The sequence below is a fragment of the Corvus kubaryi genome, unplaced genomic scaffold (assembly GCF_017639235.1).
Source record: "Corvus kubaryi isolate FWS band 111438036 unplaced genomic scaffold, C.kubaryi_AGA036_p1.0 37396, whole genome shotgun sequence".
Lineage (NCBI taxonomy): Eukaryota > Metazoa > Chordata > Aves > Passeriformes > Corvidae > Corvus > Corvus kubaryi.
The window spans coordinates 1841462-1861324 of NW_024581135.1; the positions used below are offsets into that span (position 1 = coordinate 1841462).

General features: G+C 41.5%; 1 protein-coding gene across 3 annotated transcripts in view; it reads right to left on the reverse strand.

Moving 5' to 3' along the window:
* Positions 1 to 5518: 5518 nt before the first annotated feature.
* LYPD6B (LY6/PLAUR domain containing 6B) overlaps positions 5519 to 19863 on the reverse strand; it is a 47275-nt gene continuing 32930 nt past the window's right edge. Inside the window, exons 1-6 of one of the 3 annotated variants that reach the window (XM_042041057.1) lie at positions 14291 to 14386; positions 13881 to 13978; positions 12585 to 12739; positions 11446 to 11544; positions 10429 to 10559; positions 5519 to 9064 (exon numbers count right to left, since the gene is read on the reverse strand). In XM_042041057.1, coding sequence (XP_041896991.1) covers positions 8900 to 9064; positions 10429 to 10559; positions 11446 to 11544; positions 12585 to 12699 — 510 coding nt within the window. In that variant the 5' untranslated portion in view covers positions 12700 to 12739; positions 13881 to 13978; positions 14291 to 14386 and the 3' untranslated portion in view covers positions 5519 to 8899. The other 2 variants (XM_042041055.1, XM_042041056.1) reach the window with 2 other exon arrangements.

The following is a 19863-nucleotide window of genomic DNA, read 5'->3' on the forward strand; positions in this document are numbered from 1 at the left end:
ACACTCAGATCCCAAACTGGGATGGGCACACTCAGATCCCAGTCACAACTGGGACCTACAAACTCCCACCTTCCCCGAACTCCTCTCGCCCTGTCCCAGCCAAAACGGTTTCAGGTTTCGCATCCAGTTCCCACCCTGGAATTCCAGGATGAATCCCTGGGCATTTTCAGTCCCCACCACTGGCTTTAAGGAACATTTCCTCAAGTCGAGTTCCCTCACGTGTTTTGCCTTTTCTCCCTCATGGTAATTCCCAAATTTCGCAGTAATTTCCCAGAGCCTCCCTCTCCCCAGGCTGTGCAGGGACAGCTCAGACACCGCCAGCTCCCCACCCTTCCTTGCTCCTTCTCTCCCCATTCTTCCACATTCCCAATCCTCCTTTTCCAGCAGGATTTCCCTTTTTTCCCGCATTTATTTTAGATTATTTTTCAGGAGGAAACCAAGCTCCCCAGAGTGTTGCAGCTCTCCTGATGCTCCAGGAGATGATTTGGCTCAGGATAAAAAGAATCCCAGGATGGTTCGGGTTGGAAAGGACCTTAAACCCATCCCATTCCACCTCTGCCACGGCAGGGACACCTTCCACCTTTTCTGCCCCACACATCCCTTGATTTCCTTCAAGAGCGACCACTTTAGGTCTAACTTGAGCCTAACAAAAATAATCTTCCTTCTTCCCATTAAAAATTTTATATTTCAGTTCTCCTTCGAAGCCCACAGACCTCTCAAGTTTAATTTATAGGCCACGAGGCCAACCTTCGATGCAAAACTGTGCATCCAGTATTTTTCGGGAGATTTTTTATTTGAATTCCCTGACTGACCTGAAAGAAGCTTAATATAAATTGAGAAACTTCTAAACCTGGGTTAGTCGGACTTCTAAACCTGGATCAGCCAAACTTTCAGACCTGGATCAGTCAAATTTTTAAACCTGGATTAGCTGAACTTTTAAACCTGGATCAAACTTTTAAACCTGGATCAAATTTTTAAACCTGGATTTGTGAAATTTTTAAACCTAGATCAGTCAAAATTTTAAACCTGGATCGAACTTTTAAACCTGGATTTGTCAAACTTTTAAACCTGGATTTGTCAAACTTTTAAACCTGGATCAGCCCAACTTTTAAACCTGGATGAAACTTTTAAACGGATTAGCCAAATTTTAAACCTGGATCAGCCAAATTTTTAAACTCGGATGAAACTTTTAAACCTGGGTTTGTCAAACTTTTAAGCCTGGATCAGCCAAACTTTTAAACCTGGATCAGTCAAACGTTTAAGCCTGGATGAAATTTTTAAACCTGGATGTGTCAAACTTTTAAACCTGGATCAAACCTTCAGACCTGGATTAGCCAAATTTTTAAATCTGGATCAGTCAAACGTTTAAACCTGGATGAAACTTTTAAACCTGGGTTAGTCAAACTTTTAGACCTGGATCAGCCAAACTTTTAAGCCTGGAGCAAACTTTTAGACCTGGATCAGAAAAACTTTTAAACCTGGATTAGCCAGATTTTTAGACCTGGATTTGCCAAACTTTCCGGCCTGGATCAGCCCCAGGATTTGCTGGCTGGACAGAAGAATCTGTTTCATTTCATTTCATTTCATTTGTCTCCCCATGGATGGATCGAGAGCAATATTCCAACCTTAAATCCATAAACACTGGATAATTCCAGTTAGGGCAAGTCCAGCCATCCCAGAATAATGAATCCACGCATACAAATGGATGGATCCCATGGAAATCCGAGCTTCAGGGCCCCTTCCAGCCCAACCCAGTCTGGAATTCTCTGGCATTCCCCAGTTTTCCACAAGGATGACAACCATGGAAAAGCAGCCGGCAACAAACAGGGAAACACCAAAGGAAAGCCAAAATTGGGTTTGAGTGGCCCTTTGAAACTGGCCTGCAGCAGGCATGGAATTCCAAGGAAATTCTGATAAAATTCTGATAAAATTCTGATAAAATTCCGATAAAATTCCGATAAAATTCCGATAAAATTCCGATAAATTTTTAATAAAATAATGATAAAAATCGAATAAAATTCGAATAAAATTCTAACAAAGTGCGAACAGCAAAGGACAATTTGGGGTTTAAAAAGTCACAGCGGCTTCCAAGCCTCGATATCCTGGCGGGGTGGTGTGAAATCACAATTTTTTTTAAACAAAGTTCAGTTTATTCTTTCAATTTCCTCGAGCAGAAAGCAGCAGAACATTTCCTCGGAGACGATTAGAAACTAAAATTAAAGCTGGTCAGTGATGGTGACCAAAAATCCATCAAGCAAATGGGCTTTTCGTGAGGATTTGGAATTTTTTAACCAAACTTGAGGAAGTGTCGAGGCACAGATGAGAGCCAGCCCGGATCCCCAAATGATCCCAAAAATCGGGCTGGGATTTGCATTATCCCAATCCAGGCAGGGAAAGTCCTAAAGGAACAATTAATCCGTGCCTAAATCCTGAGCCTACAACTTCCAGAAGTGTGAAGTGACTCACAGGGCTAAAATTGGCTTTCCCGGTGTAAAATACAACACTCATTTTGTTGTATCTTTCATTTCTGACGTTGGTGTTCTATCTAGAAATGAATCCGAATTTTTTTGCATATTTAATTGCTTTTTTCAAACATTCTCCCCGCTTCTTCTTGTCCCAAATATATCCCAGCACCTTTAAGAAGAGGGAAGTGAGGCGTGAACAGGATTTCATCTAATTTCTCTCATCTCTTTCCATTCATGCCCCACTTTCTCCATCAGTGTAAAATAATTCTTTCCCAAAAAAAAAAAAAAAAAAAAAAAAGGCAAAACCCACCACAAACCACGCAAAAAAAACTTCCCAGGAACTCTCCAAAAAAACCCAAAAAACCCCCAAGAAACAAACTGCAAAAAAACCCCCCAAACCAATAAACCCAACAATGTTCAGCTCAGACCCAAGGACAAAGAGAAACCCATCGATTCCAGGAATTCCTTCTTCCTCACAACTTCCACGGGCTGCAGGAGCGATGTCCCAGGAAAACTCATCAAGGAAATGTTCTCCATGGGGAATTTCCCACAAATCTGCTTTGCTGCCAGCGTGAGCAGATTCCTCCTGGCCCATCCCCCTCTGCGCCCAGCACGGGCCTGCGTCAGCCAGAGCGCTGAATTCCCAACTCTGGAACATTCCAGAACTTCCCAGGGGACACAGCCCAGCCAGGTCCTGCGAAAGGCACATCCCCCCCAGGTTATGGGAACTCAGGAACGGGGGAAAAAGGGAGAGTTGGAAGAATAATTCTGTATTTTCTCCATTGCTGAGGGCTGCAAAGTTCATTTATGGCTTGATTATCCAAAAATCTTATGGATATTGGATCTTACGGATTTCCATGGGGGAGTCCTCCTGATCTGCATCAAGTCCAGAAAATTTTTTTTTATTGTTATTGTTATTTTTATTTTTATTCTATTCTATCATATTTATTGTATTTTAATATTATTTATATTTATATTTATATCTATATATGCTAATGACTATATCTATATTTATATTTATATTTATACTTATATTTATATTTATGCTCATGTTGATATTATTATATTTATTGTATTTTTATATTATTTATATTTATATATATCTATACCTATATGCATATCTATATTTATATTCATATTTATATTTATGCTTATGTTGATATTATTTTTATTATTATACTATAATATGTCATATTTATTGTATCTTTATATTATTTATATTTATAACTATATCTATACTTAGGTTTATATTATATTATTATCATATTTATTGTGTTTCTATATTATTTATGTTTATATCTATATCTGTACTTATGTATCTATATCTATATTTATGTCTATATTTATATTTTTCTATATATTTATATTTACATTTATATTTATATCTTTATCTATATTTATATCTACATTTATATGCATATCTATATTTGTACTCATATTTATATTTATGCTTATGTTGATATTATTTTTATTATTCTACTATATTATATCATATTTATTGTATTTTTATATCATTTATATTTATATCTATAGCTATACTTATGTCTATATTTATATCTATATTTATATTCATATTTATACTTATATTTATATTTGTGCTTATGTTTATATTATTATATTATATTTATTGTATTTTAATATTATTTCTATTTTAATATATATCTATATATTTATATCTATATTTATATTTATACTTATATTTATATTTACATTTATACTTATATCTATCTATATTTATATCTATATTTATGTTTATATTTCTATTTATGTTTTGGTTTTTATTATTTTTATATTATTATTATATTATCACTACTACGTTATTATTACTATATTATTATTGTTATTTTGTCCTTAAAAGGAGAAGAAAATTAAAATACCTGGCAAAAGCACTGTAGGAAACAAGGTTATCCCAACCCTGTGCCTGACACCATTCCCAGGTCAGCTGTAATTCCCAGATGGATTTGGAGCCTCTTGGAAAGTCTCTTCCCGGCAGAGGTTTTGTGTTTTCCAAGGTTTTTGGATGCCCTGGATATTTATGGATATTGGATCTCCCCACTGCTCCTCACTGGGCTGTTCAACAGAAAATGAGCTTAAAACCAGCCCAAAAAGGGGGGAAAAGGGAAGGAAATGGAGAAAAAAGAAGGCAAAACCAAAATTTAAAAAAAAAACAAACAAACCAACACGGTAAAAAAAGGAAAGGGGAAAAAAAGATAAAAAATATTTAAAATCCACCAAAAAAAAATTTTTCAAAAAAAAAAAAAATTAATGCAAAAATTTTTTAAAATCCACACAAATTCAAAACTACAAGAAGTCAAAAATTTAAAAAAAAAATCAAAAATAAATTATTAAAAACATTTAATTAGCCAAAATCAATATAAATTATAAACACCCCAACCAATGACACCAACCAGAAATAAAAAAATATAAAATCTATGCAAAACTTAAAAAAAAGATAAAAATAAAGATCCCAACTCCCCTCACAAAATCCAGAAATAAGAATCCCCAACAACTAACACTAAAACTGGGATAAATGATCCCAAACAAACTTTGTGAGGTGACCTATAAACCCTTAAATCACTTCCTTTTTAAACAGTCTCAAAGAATTGTGGATATTAAACACGAATATTAAAATAGAAATAGATGAATATTTATTTTCTCTTTTTCCACTCTCTCCTCCAGCCTTGCAGCTGCTTTTTCTGCCTCTCCTCGATGCCACCAGCAGAATAAACGAGATTTCCATTTTATTTCCATTAAACCACTACAAAACTCCAATGAAAATTATTCCAGCGATGATTCCGAGTTTCAAAAATGCATATAAAATTCAGTTTTCTTCAAGGCCTTTTTTAGTATCTCTGGGCACAGCGAATCCCATCAGGATAAATTACCCTCAAAAAGAGAAGGTAAATATTCCCAAAAATATTGCTGGGATAAGGCAAAGAAGATGAAATTTAAATTATGCCGAAGCCAGGGCAGAATTTAATTTAAATTACGAATTTAATTTAATGTAAATTTTGAATTAAATTGAAAATCACCACAAACGCTCTCCACCAGGAAATATTTGAATGTTTTTTATTAAAAGTGCCATTTCTGGAGAAGAATTCAACCACTTCCACAGCAATGAGAAAACATCCAAACACTGAATAATGAGGAATTTTGTCAGGATTTCAGCTCTAAAAAGAAACTTTCTACAGACTGTCCAGTGCAAGGTAAATAAAAATCATATTCCACACATATATATATATCATAAAAAAATACACTGAACTGCACAAATGGATGGGTTTGCCATTCTTTCAGAATTATTTTCAGCTTCAAAAATGGATGGACTTACAGAAACATCATTCCCAAAGGTTTGGGAGTAAATTTAGGCAATGAAAAGTTGAAGATTTTTAAATTACAACATTTGTGGACCTAAACTGAGATAAAACGTCACTGAAAATTGATTTTATCACAAGAAAAAATGAAGATATTTAAATTACACTATCTGTGGACCTAAATTGAGATAAAACATCACAGAAAATTGGTTTTATCAAATGGGAAATTGAAGATATTTAAATTATAACATCTGTGAACCCAAACTGAGATAAAGGTATCACAGAAAATCGGTTTTATCACGAGAGAAGATGAAGATATTTAAATTACAATATCTGCGAAACCAAATTGAAATAAAGATGTCACAGAAAATTGGTTTTATCAAATGAAAATTGAAGATATTTAAATTGTAACATCTGTGAACCCAAACTGAGATAAAGATATCACAGAAAATTGGTGTTATCAAATCAAATAATACTTTTTAAAGTGAGATCTGAAGAGAAAATTCAGCTGATACCTGAAAAGATTTAATAGAAAAGTTCTGCCACAAATCAAGGTCGGATTTCTGTGCAGTCATTCATCCTGCCAAAAATACAGTGAATTTTAATACTCTTCTCTCTCCCCTCAGGAATCTTTGTTTTCCCCACAAAACCAGCATTGAACATCAAATCCAAGCAGGGTTTTCCATAAAAAAAGACGAAGCCTTTAAATTCCCTATTTCTTCTACCAAGTGCCTGTTTGTGCATTGCATTAACAGCATTTGCATATTCAATTCCCCATTAAAAACAATCCCAAACCTTGCAGTAACGAAGGTATTGATGCATCCAGGTGATTACAACTCATCCCGAATATTCTCCACTCTGGGAATTCTCTTCTTTTAAAAAATGAAATCCAAAAATCCTTCCCCACAGCCAAGCTGCACCCTTGGATCTTCCATTGGTTTCTTGGGGTTTATCCCAAACAATTCTTTCCCAAAAGCAGAGATGTTTTCTGAGGTTTAAAATCTTCATTTTAAGATTTCTTCACTTTCCAGGGAGGGGGTGGAAAAATCACTCAACCAAGGCAAAATCCCAGGGATTTTCCCTCCTAAAATGTCCTTTTTTTTGGTTGGTGCAGCCAATTCCCTCTGCCCATCAGTTTTTTAGGGTCTCCTTACCATTCCCAAAAGCTCTGGAATGGTATTTCCAACATAAAAACCCTCAGCACTCAGATTATTGTAAATTATTGCCAGAAACTCCTGTAAGACCATGAGGCACTTGGAGGCCTCATTGAGATAGCAATAATTATTCCCAGAAATTGGATTTGAGAGAGATTTGTGCTTAGAGGCAGAAGCAGGAAAAATCCGATGGCCCAAAAGGTGGGAAACAACTTCCATCTGATCCAGGAATTCCCCATGGAGCAGAGAGAAAGCTGGAATGGTTTTCCCACTAGAAAAAAAATCCTTTCATATGGAAAAATCCTTCAAGGAGCAGGAGGATGATGTTAATTATAGGATCATCAGAGAATCATGGAATGGTTTGGGTTGGGAAGGACTTTAAAGCTCAGCCAGTTCATCCAGGGACACCTCCCACTATCCCAGGCTGCTCCAGCCTGGCCTGGGACACTGCCAGGGATCCAGGGGCAGCCACAACTGCTCTGGGAATTCCGTCCCAGCCCCTCCCCACCCTCCCAGCCAGCAATTCCCAATTCCCAATCTCCCATCCATCCCAGCCCTCTGGCAGTGGGAAGCCATTCCCTGTGTCCTGTCCCTCCATGCCTTGTCCCCAGTCCCTCTCCAGCTCTCCTGGAGCCCCTTTAGGCCCTGCAAGGGGCTCTGAGCTCTCCCTGGATCCTTCCCTTCTCCAGGTGACCATTCCCAGCTCTCCCAGCCTGGCTCCAGAGCAGAATTCCAGCCCTGTTGGATGGCACAGCCACAGCCATGAGAATCCAGAGCCTGGGAAACCTTAACTCAGGCATCAAGACCCATCCTCCCTTGGCAAGGAAAAAGCTTTCCCATCCAAGTTTTGTAGCTGGGCCATCGCCCATCCAGAAACCACAGACGGAATTCAGACACCTTCTCACATCCTAAGAATATTGTGGAGGCAATTCTGGAATGTCAACAAGCCTGGAAATATTTCAAAACCTGTTTTACAACTAAAATCTAATGAGTGGCATAAAATAGCAAATAATTAAGACAATATTGATGTAAAAGGACCCAAATTGGTTGTTACTTGAATTTTTCAGGGAACAGTTCCAAATCTCTTTTTTCAGTCACTTTTAGTGATCCATCCTTCCTGAAGAACATCCATCAGGACAGTAACACTCCTGGGAGAAACCTGTGCAAAATCAAGAGAGAACACAGCAGAATTCCTTCCTTTTTTATTCCAAGTGCCCACATGGAATTTTTAGGATCATGAAGCTGCTTGACCATAGCTGTGATTTCCAAGTTGTGATACCCCAATATCACAAAAACGATATTTTTCTGATATTCTGAGGTGAGACTCAATTGCAAGGAAAAAAATCCCTTCGGGCTGGAGGATCAGGAATTCTGCTCTAGGTGCTCCAAATGTAGGAATTCTACATTTCCCACCACTTTAAAATGGGAGGATGAGACATTTTACAGAAAGAAAAGATAGAATTTTGTCTTATTGCCGGGAGAAATGAGAGCTCCAATCAAGCAGAAAAAAAGAAATCTCATCCTTGTCCTCTATGAAAACCAGAGGTGTTTATGAAATCAAGATAAGCTTAAACACACCTTGATAAAACAAGAAACTCCATGTCCTTTATGCAAATAAAAGCTTTCAATCCAGTTTCCACCTGGCCACGTCGCCCATCCAAAGCTCCTTTCGGTCGTGATTGTCACAGTTCTGTCCCAAAAACCAAAACCACGCCAAGCAAACGCGCATTTCCCTCAGAAAACAGGGCATTAAAGCTTAGAGAGTCCACCCCACTGCCCCATCCACAGTTTGGGGTTTATTTTCAATCCTGGTGGGGAAGGATTCGCACTAAAACATCCAAGGAGTTCAGGATGTGCCTTTCTACCGTGCCCTTAACTTCGCTGTGGTTAAGGAGCATCAGCGACTTCTCCTTGGAGATCCTGGAGGTTCCTGGCCCAGGGACTGTCCCAGCAGCTCTGTCTGAGGGTGTCAGGACAGTGCCATTGTCACCACTGCCACCAGCAGTGCCACGCTGGGCACCCCGCGGCTGCCCCCGGCCGTCCTGCGGGCCTGCAGGACAGCAAACACCGCGTTGGTGGCGTTGGTGGGGATCTCCACGTTGCAGATCATGCCTTCACAGCAGGAAACACATTCCTGGTGGGGAAAAGGGGGAATTAATTAATTCAGGGGTGATTGATTTGGGGGTGATTGATTCAGAGAGGCTTTAACAGAAAAATGTGCATTGAATGGTGCAAAGTTGAGCTAAACAGACTCCGCAGCAGCCTGGCCCAGGGCAGCAGGTGGAGCAGAGATGCTAAAAATCACCCTAAAATCCAATCTATCTGTGAATACAATCTCCAAATCAGGAGTGCAGTTTTCCTGGAGTAACTCATCCCGTGGGGTGTCCCCAAGCTGAGGTGGGATGTCACAGAGCTTCCCCTTCCAACGCACAAATTAAAAACATCCACTGGAACCTTTCAGGTCTCAGCTGTTTCAAGCTGGAAAATCCTGACTCTAAAAACTTTGCTCCCACTCAGTTTTCCCCTCAAGGTCTTGTGCTCAGTGCAGCTCCACATGCTGAATCCACTTTATTTTTCACTCTCCAGGGCCACCAAAGCACTGACACAGCTGACTGCCAGGAGAAAATACAAACCCAATTCTCTTTACGTGACCTCTTTACTAGAAAAGCCCAGAGAATAAATGAATAAAATGCCAATTCTTATCTAATCCAAAGGCACAACAACTTTTTAAAGATAAAATCCCTGCCCATGGCTGGGGGTTGGAACTAGATGAGCTTTAAGGTCCCTTCCAACGCAAACCAGGCTGCGATTTTGTAATTCTATGGAAATGCAGCAGAAGGAAGGATGCAGAGTCGTTTTACTCCCTCAAAACCTCTTGGAATCACTGGAATTTTCTGCAGAAAACACAGAGATGCTCTTACATTTAACATGGATGCTGCCTGCTTTGTTTTTGGTGTCTGAAATGGTTCACGTTAAAAATAACAGAACTAATCTTCACATATCCCTATTAAGGAATTAGTGGATAAAATTTAACAGCAGAAAATAACACTCTGATGGGCCGTGCTTGATTATTAAGATTAAACTTTTCCCCATCATCCCCAGGCTGGGAGGAGACACCAGTTTGGGCTTTTTCCCATGGAACAAAACCTCAGCTGTGCCTCGCTTAAGCCCATGGCAAACAGAGTCTTGCACAACCTCCCTGAGAGCTCAAATCCCGAGCTCCAAGCCCTGGGAACACCCCAAAAAGCCCAGGAGTTCTCCTGGGAGTCATTGTCATCCTGTCCCACCCAGCAGGAGCAGGGAAGGAGGAAGGAGGGCTTGGTCCTGCTTCTCTTGCAGCAATTTGATTGTTCCCCACTGCGGAGCGGCTCTTGGCACATCCTCCTGAGCTCGGCAGGAAAAACGAGTCCTGGAATGCACAGCTCTGGCCCCAGGGGCTCCCCCTGCACCAGGAGTAGGGCAGGAGTAGGGCAGGAGTAGGGCAGGAGCAGCGCTTACCGTGTGCCCGCTGTCCCCATGGCGGTGGCACCCGACCAGGTGACATTCCTCGCCAGTGGCACATTTCTTGGTGACCGAGGTGCTCTCCCCGTGGGCCGTGAAGAGGTGAACTGTCAGGCAGTACTGAGTGCCTACAGCAGAAAATTTAGGATGTTTATTGCCAGAAATGAAGCCTTTGGAACAGGGTTTTAAAACTACACACAATCAAGGAAAATATTCCCCGAAAACGGCTGCACAAAACCGTTTGCAACTTGATCAAAAGAGCATTGAGCAAGAAATTAATTAGTGTGAAGTCTTAACTGACCCTTCAAGCCTCCAGAAAGGCTGCTTTTATTTAAATTACTAATTAGCACCATAATCTACACATTTATTTTCAGTTCTTTTTGGCAGCACGTTCCTGCTTGGTTTCACATTTGTTTCCTCATTCCTGTGCTTTGCTTCTTCCCCTTTCCCACCATTACTGAGAATGTCACCGGGAAGAAAAATGAGGAAACATTTCCATTCTTTTCTGGGTTTTATCCTCCTCTCACACAGGTGTGATCCCCAGTCAAGCAGGTCCTGCTGCTCACAAGGAACCACTGAATTTTGGGATGGTATCCAAGAAATTCTTCAGGTTTTTAACAGTTTTAATTTCAGTTTTAAATTCTTCAGGTTTTTTAAAGAACATCTTTCAAATTAACTCCTGGGAAGCACATCATTATAAATACACACAGAGAAACACATATGGCTAATTAATGTTGCTCTAGTGTTCAGAAATCAGTTTGTATATTAACATTTTATTGTTATATAGGGTATCAAATTGAGAGAGACAGAGAGAAAGAATTTTTCACTGCTGCTTTACAGTCCAGAATGGTCAAAATTGTCACATCAGCAGAAATTATCTGACTCAGCCAGAAAACTCAGGGCACCACTGTGCTGGCACATGAATCCCATGAATCAGCCAGACTTGTACAAGGGGGTGAGTCAGGGAAAAGCCAGGTTTAAATATCACAAAGGATCTCCTTAGTTCAGCCTTACTTTCAGGACACCACCTATCCTCAGCCCATCTGTTGCAGTTGTAGTTGTCCACTGCGTTGTCACAGGTGAAGCACTTGAAGCTGTTTGGGAATGGAGTGGCTTGGAAAGCATTGAGAAAAAAAAAAATTAAAATATTCAAAATAATGCTTGCACCTGCATATGTTTACAAAAATAAATTACATCTATTTACATCTTTTCACTGGCAGACAAATAAAACAAGTTTTGCAGAGACCTTTTTTTTTCCCCTAGGCCTGAATTAAAATATATCCTCGTGTTTTCCTTCCCAAAATCCAAAATTGAAGTAGTGGTGGGAAAAGCAGGAAAGAGGGAAGAGTTTATCTTCCTCCTCATGGAGCTTTGCACAGCAAACACAAATCCCTGTTTTCCTTTGATGGAAAAGCTGCGTTTCCAAAGCAGCTCCAGAGCCTGATCTCCCACTCGGAAGGAGAAGTTGGATCCTTTAAACAAAGGGATCCAGAGGACTCTTTGAAAACCTCATTTCCATTATTGAAAGGAATTATTTGAAGGTGCAGGGTTCATTAGGGGCACGTATTATACCCAGCTATTATATCCTGGCTGTTTTAATGATGCACATTATGCAAATGAAGGCACGAAACACCGGTGATGCCAGATAAGAGGCAAAAAAAAAAAAAAAAAAAAAAAATGATGCCATTAGTGCCAGCTGGCTTCACAGGTCCCACGAGGTTTTTAATTACCTTCAGACTGAATTAATTGCATCCAGCAACACCTATTCCTCCCCCTTACAAAACCCCCAACAAGATAAAAGACCAAAACCACCTGTTCTGGGTTATTTACGAGCAAGCCGCTGCAGAATTTCCTCTGCAGGGAGACAGAAAAAAAGCTAAGAAAAGCCCTTAAAATGTCCAAGTCCTCATGCACTCTTTAATTTAGCAGTGCAGGTGATTTATTCCCATTCAGCCAACTTGTCAAATATTAGGGATGAAGGGCTGTGGGGTGAGAAGCAGAATACTTCTTTTAAAGTTTCTGTGGAGGCAAATGGGAGACAAACACCTGAAACCCGAAGGACTGGAAGGATGTGGCAAATAATTAAAAACTTAAGCTAGAATTCTACACAGAATTCTAGCAAAGGCTAGAACTCCATAAAAATGCCTACTTACGGTCTAGGGGAGGCCTCACGTTGTAGAAGTTGATGTTCTCAGCTGAAACCCAATTTCCTGAGAGGATGAGGAACGGGAGAACGGCTCCGGCCAGCGCCTGACGGAACAACACCATCCTGCCTGTCACTGCACATGGAAATCCAGACTCTTCAGGCCTGGAAAAGCAAGGGAACACATTTTTGAGTGGGAATCCTGAAAATTTGAGCATGCAGGACGATCGGTTTCCTGTGAAACCCTGCTGGAAGCTTGGAAATCCAGCCGGGAATGCCGGCGAGCCAGCACTGCTGAGCAGCACAAAGCTGAGCTGGTGGTGCCTTCTGCTGGCCAGAATCCCTCACAAAGGGCTTGGGCTTCCACAAAAATTCAAGTTCACGTTTTTTCTTTCATCCATTTGTCCTCCTGAGCAATGGGAATCTTAAAAATTCCTTGAAAGGACTCCTAAAAATCAACAGGGAAATTGAGGTCCTTCAGATCCGACTCAAAACAGCCTGGAATCAACAGCACCAAGGAAGCAAAATGCAGAGAAATCTCAATTTTAACACCAACAAGCAACCCCTCACCTGAGACAAAGAAATTTAACTTCAGACAAGCCTCATCATCTGAATTTTAAGTGCACTTTACATGGACACAGCATCGAAAATTCGAAGTGTAAATTCAATTTATTTCTTTTTTCAAGTGCATCCCAAGGGAATGCTAAGGAAGATGCCTGGGGATGGCCCAGAGGTTTTGGAGAAGGGCAGGGTGGAAAGTTCAGAAGGATGAGATGCAAATACCCAAAAATACATTTATTAAGGCCCCCCTGGGTGCTGTGCCAAGGCTTTAGAGAGAGAAGAGCTGAACATTTTGCTCCGCTTGATATTTAGATTTCCACACCTCCAGACAAACACAGGGAATTGTGGCAAATTCCAGTGACCCCAGAGCCTGGCTCTGATATTAAAAAGCACAATTAGCCTCGCTCCTCCCATGCAAATTCCCAGCAGGACAAACAAGCTGGAGTGGAGGCTCCTGCCAAACCAGAGCCAAAGGCATTCCTTCCAAATTTCCAGGCACACCCTGCCCAAGCTGAAAATGGTGCTCAGCACCACAGCAGAGAAATCAAGGAATTTCCCTCTTTTCCCTGGCTTTTGGGATTGTATTTTTCCTTTTCCAGTGGAGGTGGTTTTGCCAGCCAAGCAAACAACAGAATTTCAGGAGTTGTGAATTTTATTGTGAATTTAACCCTCCTGCTAAAGATCTGCTTATTAAATCCTGGCTTTATGGACATATTTCAGGAGATATTCCAAAGTCACAGCTTACCTCTGCTCCCTGTGGACTTCCAACAGTGTTTTCCATAGGATGGTCCAGATTTCTTCTAGCTGCAGCCCAGGATCTACAGAAGGATTAAGCAGAAGGATCTGTGGAGAATAAACAGCAAAAGATCATCAGAATTCTGTTTTGAAGAAATGAATTAGCATTCAATTAAAATAAAAATTAGGTTTTCATAACGAAATAGCCAAAGCAGCACTTGAAGTACAAAACACGGGTCTTACTGAGTGCTCTGGCACTGCAGAAATTGAAATCCCCTCCTTCCTGGGATATTCCAGTGCCATAAAAGACAAATAAAAGACAAAAAGGGAAGGAATGAGGCTCAGTCCATCCCTGAGATGAGTTTCCTCCAGGAAAACCATTACTCAGGCAATGACCTGGGCGGGACCAGGCTGCACCACCTGAGTGAATATTCCAGAGATATCCCAACTTTCCACAGGAGTTATGCCCAAAACAGAAGCACAAATCAGCAGCGAGGGAACCTGAGAGAGCAAAGCCAAACCCTCAGCCTCCCAATTAGAGGCTGATGAACAAACAGGTCCTCCCCAATGTGTGGGGTTAACACGACTCCTGGAATTCCAAGTAGGCTGCAATTTCCAGAGCCGCGCATTCCTGGTCCTAATTACCTCGTCCTTGTGTCCCTGCACCATCAGGGATCCAGTTTTCCTGACTCCAAGAGGGCTCCTTAATCCCTACTGGCTCGAGTGATGGCAACAAGATGAGAAGAGTCTTTTTTGTGCCTCAAGTCACCACCCTCCTTCCTGGATCCTTTGCAAATAACTGTGTTTATCTGGGAATTCCGGCAGGGTTTGGGTTGGAAGGGACTTTAAAGCTCATCCAGTTCCACCTCCCTTCCACTTGCTCCAAGCCCCTCCAGCCTGGCCTGGGTCATGTATACCCTTGGAATATCTCAAGCAACCCAGTTTCAATCAAGAATTCCACAACATTTCAGTGTCTTTCAAGCAGCTTTTAATTATTTCCATGTGACTCTGCAGGAAGGGAGGGAATTGAATCATTCCAACATTTCCAAAACTTCTCTCCTTGTCCTGTATCTGCTGCTAGCTTAAGGAAACTCTGCCTTTATGGGGAGGCTGGGTTGTAACTGGATCTGAAGCACCTGGACAGCAAATAAAAGGCACAATTCCACTTGTGCCAGTTTGCTGCAGATCCAGGCTCTCTCCTGCTCCCCTCCCCCAAATTCCTATCGCTTTCCCTCGTGCCGAATGGAAAATTTTAGGGAATATAACTACAAAAAACAACTCTGTGGCTGAGGGAAGGCTCGGTAAATCGACCTCCCAATTTGATGCAGTCAAAGGTGTCCTTGTTTGCCAAGCAGGCCAATAAATAATGGATGTTGTTTGCCATGGGCTTGGTTACACAGCTGCACCACGAGGGCGTCCTCAAATCAAATAAGAAAATATTGGCCCCAAAATGGCTTTCACAGCTCACCCAGAATCTTTCAAAAGCTTATTTTCCTCCCGGTGCCTTATCTTTGGTGTGCTTGCAGATCATATTATCTAGAAGAATGAGTAAATGTTTCATTAGACCCAATTAGGAGCTCTCATTAATGAAGGGGGAAACTGTCACAACATAGAAGATTAACTTCTATAAACAGGGAGCTGCAGCTTTCCTGGGGGAGGGAAGGCAATCCAAGAGGGAAGGGCTGCTGCTATAAAAAACCTGTGACTAAAACCCATTTCAAGCAAACAACCAGGAACACAATGGCTCAACTAATTAATATCTTCCAGCAGCTCGGAATCTCGCAGGGCGTGATGGAAAAGTCGGAAGCAGCAATCCCGGACTCCTGATTTTAATAAACTTCAAGTCTGTCAACATTGTTTTTCCTGGCGGGCTCGGTGGAGGATTAGAAGATCGAACAGCAGATACAGAATGCAAATGGAACTTCCTGCTGTCGTTCAGTGAGTAATTTTCAGGTGCTATTAGATAATTGCAAACACTTCTGTGGAGCTCGTTAATCTTCAGGACACGGGAGTTCCACCAGCACAGGCAGAAAAGGTATTTCATGTTCAGGGCTGAAAAGCTACAACCCAACACCTGACAGCCCCACGTCAGATCCCAAAGGCCACAGAGGAAATCCAACTCGGCTAAAAGGGCAAAAAAAGAGCTCCCCCATTCTCAGGTTTTCCTCTGGAGACCATTTAATTCCTGTCAAAGCCAGGGAATGAAGAAGTGGAGGGAGAAAGAAAAAAAAAAAAAAAATCATAATTTTCTTTAGGAAACGAGCAGACACATTAAAAATAAAAAGGGGGGAGAAGTGAATATTTTGATAAATTAAACCCCTCAAAAATTATTGCAGATCTGCAAATTTAAAGCTATTTGTTATGGAAGTTTTACCTTTTCTTCCCTGCTGAGCTAAGCCTCTATTTTTTCACTTTTTGCCTCCCAGCATGTTATTATCAGCACAGAACACCCCAGAAAAATGCATTTTACACAACACTGACAGACATCTCTCCAAGGAGTGACACTGACAGCATCAAACTGGATCTTTAAACACCACACATTTCCTTTATCTGCACCCAGAGTCCAAATTTGGCTTTAATTATAAGAAATTACAGAGTTCTTTATCTGAGATCTTGTAAAAGTCAAGCACAACATCATTTAGCTCGGGGGATGAAGTTGGCACGGGAGGTGTGAGGTAAAGGGCTGGAGACTGGAGGTGTCTGGGACTCCACCAAACACACAACTGCCATGATTTCAGAAAGAAAATAATCCCTGATGAACACGATAAACCTGGGAAGTACCACTGGAGGGAAGGATATGCGAGGAGAAAACACAGAATGGAAAGTGCATTATTCCTTTCACAGCCCAAACTGACATTTAGGTTAAAATTCAGAATCCCCCATCGTGGATGGATGGATGGATTTTCCCCATGTGGAAAATTATTTATTTTGTCTAAAAATCCAATAATGAGATTGAATTTCTGATTCCCTTCTTGCCAGTTTTCCATTTCCTCAAAGAACTGCACTTTGCCAAAGTTCTGCATGGCCAAAAGTTGAGTTTGGAACAGCTTTTATCCGTCACCTGCAACTGATTTAAATCTCTCACCTGTTCAAGGCTGGAAATTGGGATTTAACGTGACTCTGGAGAAAAGAGATTACAGGGATCAGCAGCATTTTTTCTTTCCTTGAGACTTGGTAAAACAACATTAAATTTAGAGAATATTTCATTAAAGACCTCAGTGGATCTGACTATTAGTAACCAGTGAGTGTGACATGAGTGAGTACCCAATAGGGGAGAAAATTCTGATTTTTCGTGGTTTTCTTCTCCAAGTTTAGCTCCAGACCACATTCAATAAAAGATCTCTTTAATCCTGCCACGTTGCTCATATTCAGCAGTACTCCAGATATTCCTGCACACTCCAGACCTATTCTTCAACAGGAAAAAGGTGGGACGAAACAACACTGCTCAAAAAAAATCAAGAAAATTCTGTATACTTCTATGCATTAATTATTATTACATGGAAAAAGGAAGTTTTCAGGCATTTAACCTCAGAAACATCCCTGGGTTTTACTGCCTGCCTTTCCAAGTGAAATCCTATTTTTAACACTGCCCAGTGCACACAGGTACAGATGCCACGGAATTCCATTTCTCATTCCAGACAACACCAACAAGAACCTACACGATTCCCACTTGTCCAAGGAATATTATGTTCCCTTTCATGTTCAATTTTAAGATCAAGACCCACACAGGAAAGATTTACTGGGAGTGTCTGGCAGGCAGATCGACTTCAAATCCTAAATCCGCCAAAATCTGCTGGAGCCTGAAGCGGCCCCTTGGATCAGGGAAATCCAAAGGTTCTGCATCACACAGAACGTTCCTCACGAGCCTCACGTTCAGCTGCAATTGAGATTTAAGGGACAAGAGCTGAGCTCCTAAACCTGAAAAGCTGCTTTTTGAACCCAATTCTGATGTCTGCAGCGAGTTCACTGACATCACCCTTCCCCCTTCTTCACTTGTGGTTGTTACCTCGTGACCTTGGGGGGTTTGTCCAGCTTTTAGGAACAATATTGGATGAAAAAAATCAGTTCCCTGTCCTTTCCTCTGGTTTTATTCAGATTTCCCAAGTCACGAAGGGTTTGGGATGTGTCTGTGCCGATGCAAGCCCACATTTTGTGCTGAAAGGAGAGGGAGAAAAGGGAAATTACACTTGTCTGGTTTTATTTGGCTGTCAGGGTCCAAACAAAACGTCCTTTCCCTTGCTGGAGCAGAACTCTTCACCAAACCCACGGGATTCCTACAACACCACAACACCAGAGCCAATCTTTTACCATCACTTTCCCAAAAATAAGGAAACAGTCAAGAACCATGGAATATTCAAGCTGGAAAAGGCCTCTGATATCACTGGAACACTCCAGGTCCACCAAAAGGTCCTTCTGCCACCAGTTTAGGGCAGGAATTGCACTGGAATTGCAGAAAAGCCCCACGCAGAGTCACTCCTGGCAAGGTTGAAGGTGTGAAATTTCTCCCACTGCTCCTTGTCTGATGCAATCTCTGCCTCATGTTTACACCAGCTCCTGGCTCCAAGGAAATCCCTGGAATCCCGAACAGCATCACCTCCTGGAATGCACCAGGAATGGCTGCGAGTGCTTCCAGAGGGACACCAGCACTTCCCAGTGCTCCCACACCTCAGCCAGGGAGCTGCTGCTGAATAAATGAATTTAAAGCTCAGTTGTGACCTGTGGGGTCTAAATATTGAACCCACAGCGAAGGAACTTTTGTCCTGAAGCTCCTCAAGTCATTTCAAGCCCTGGGAATTCCCACTTTTTAAGGAATAAATGTGGCTGAATTGAAGCCCTGATTGAAAATGTAACTTTTAAAGCAGAAAATATCTATAGTTCTATGTATATGTATTCAAAAGGAGATAACTTCTCCAGGTTCTGTCTTGATGATTTAAAGCATGTTTCTGTTTATTAAAAGGACTCAGCAGCATCACAAATGTGATGGAGGCAGGGCAAGAGGGAAATCCTGACTGCTGTCCAGTCAATCCAACATTTCCTACAGGAATAACTCTCCAACTGCCATTGAAATACCCTTGGAAGCTCCTTCCCTATGGATCCACAGCACACCTCCTCCAGAGCATCACCAGCAGCGTGACAGAACCGGTTTTGAGCAGAAAATTAATGAGAGTGGCACTGATCACACCTCAGGAAAATGTTCTGTGCACAAAACCCCTTTGTCCACATTTCTCATCCACTGAAAACAGATCCGGTGGTTTGAGGAATTCCTGTTGCTCTGCCTGAGCTGAGGAAGATTCTCAAAGGGTCTTGCACTGGATGAGCCCGAATTGCGCATTTCCCCCCCAGTTTTCTCTTTGGAATCTCAAATCCAGCCACGGATCATTCAAATGTGGCTTCCTAAATTCCAGAGGGATGTTTTCCTCCTGGAGACACGGCCACTAACGGAGAAGAGCTGAGGAAAATCCCCTTCCCAAGCCAAGAGAACTTTTCCCTGTCTGCACTTTTCGCTCCTGTGTTTGCCAGCTCAGGGGGAGCTGAGCTGATGCTGAGAGGGATTTTGGTGGTGGCTTTTAGGAAAACCTTCCTAGATCTGACAGAATAAATCCAAGAAACGTTTATTTTAGAGTGCTGCAGGATTCCTTTGGAAGGAATTCCTCTGTCCAGAGGCACCAGAACTCTGCAAAAGTTGAGGATGAAAAGGGGATGAAAAAAGGAAAACCAACTTTAATTCTAACAAAATCTGGCTGAATTCCTCACGCAGCTCAGAACACAAAACAGCTCCAGGGCTGGGCCTAAAATGCTTTAAAAATTACGGAAGTGCTGCCCCATCCAAGCCCAGGAGCGTGAGGGGGCACCCTAATCATCACCCTAATTCCCATTTAATTCCAGCACCCTAATCCCGAGGGCTGGAAGCAGCGGAGAGCAGAGCTCTGCTTTTCCTGCCTCCCTTTGGGGTTGGCACAAGTCTCCCAGGGAGAGGGATCTGCCCTCATTCC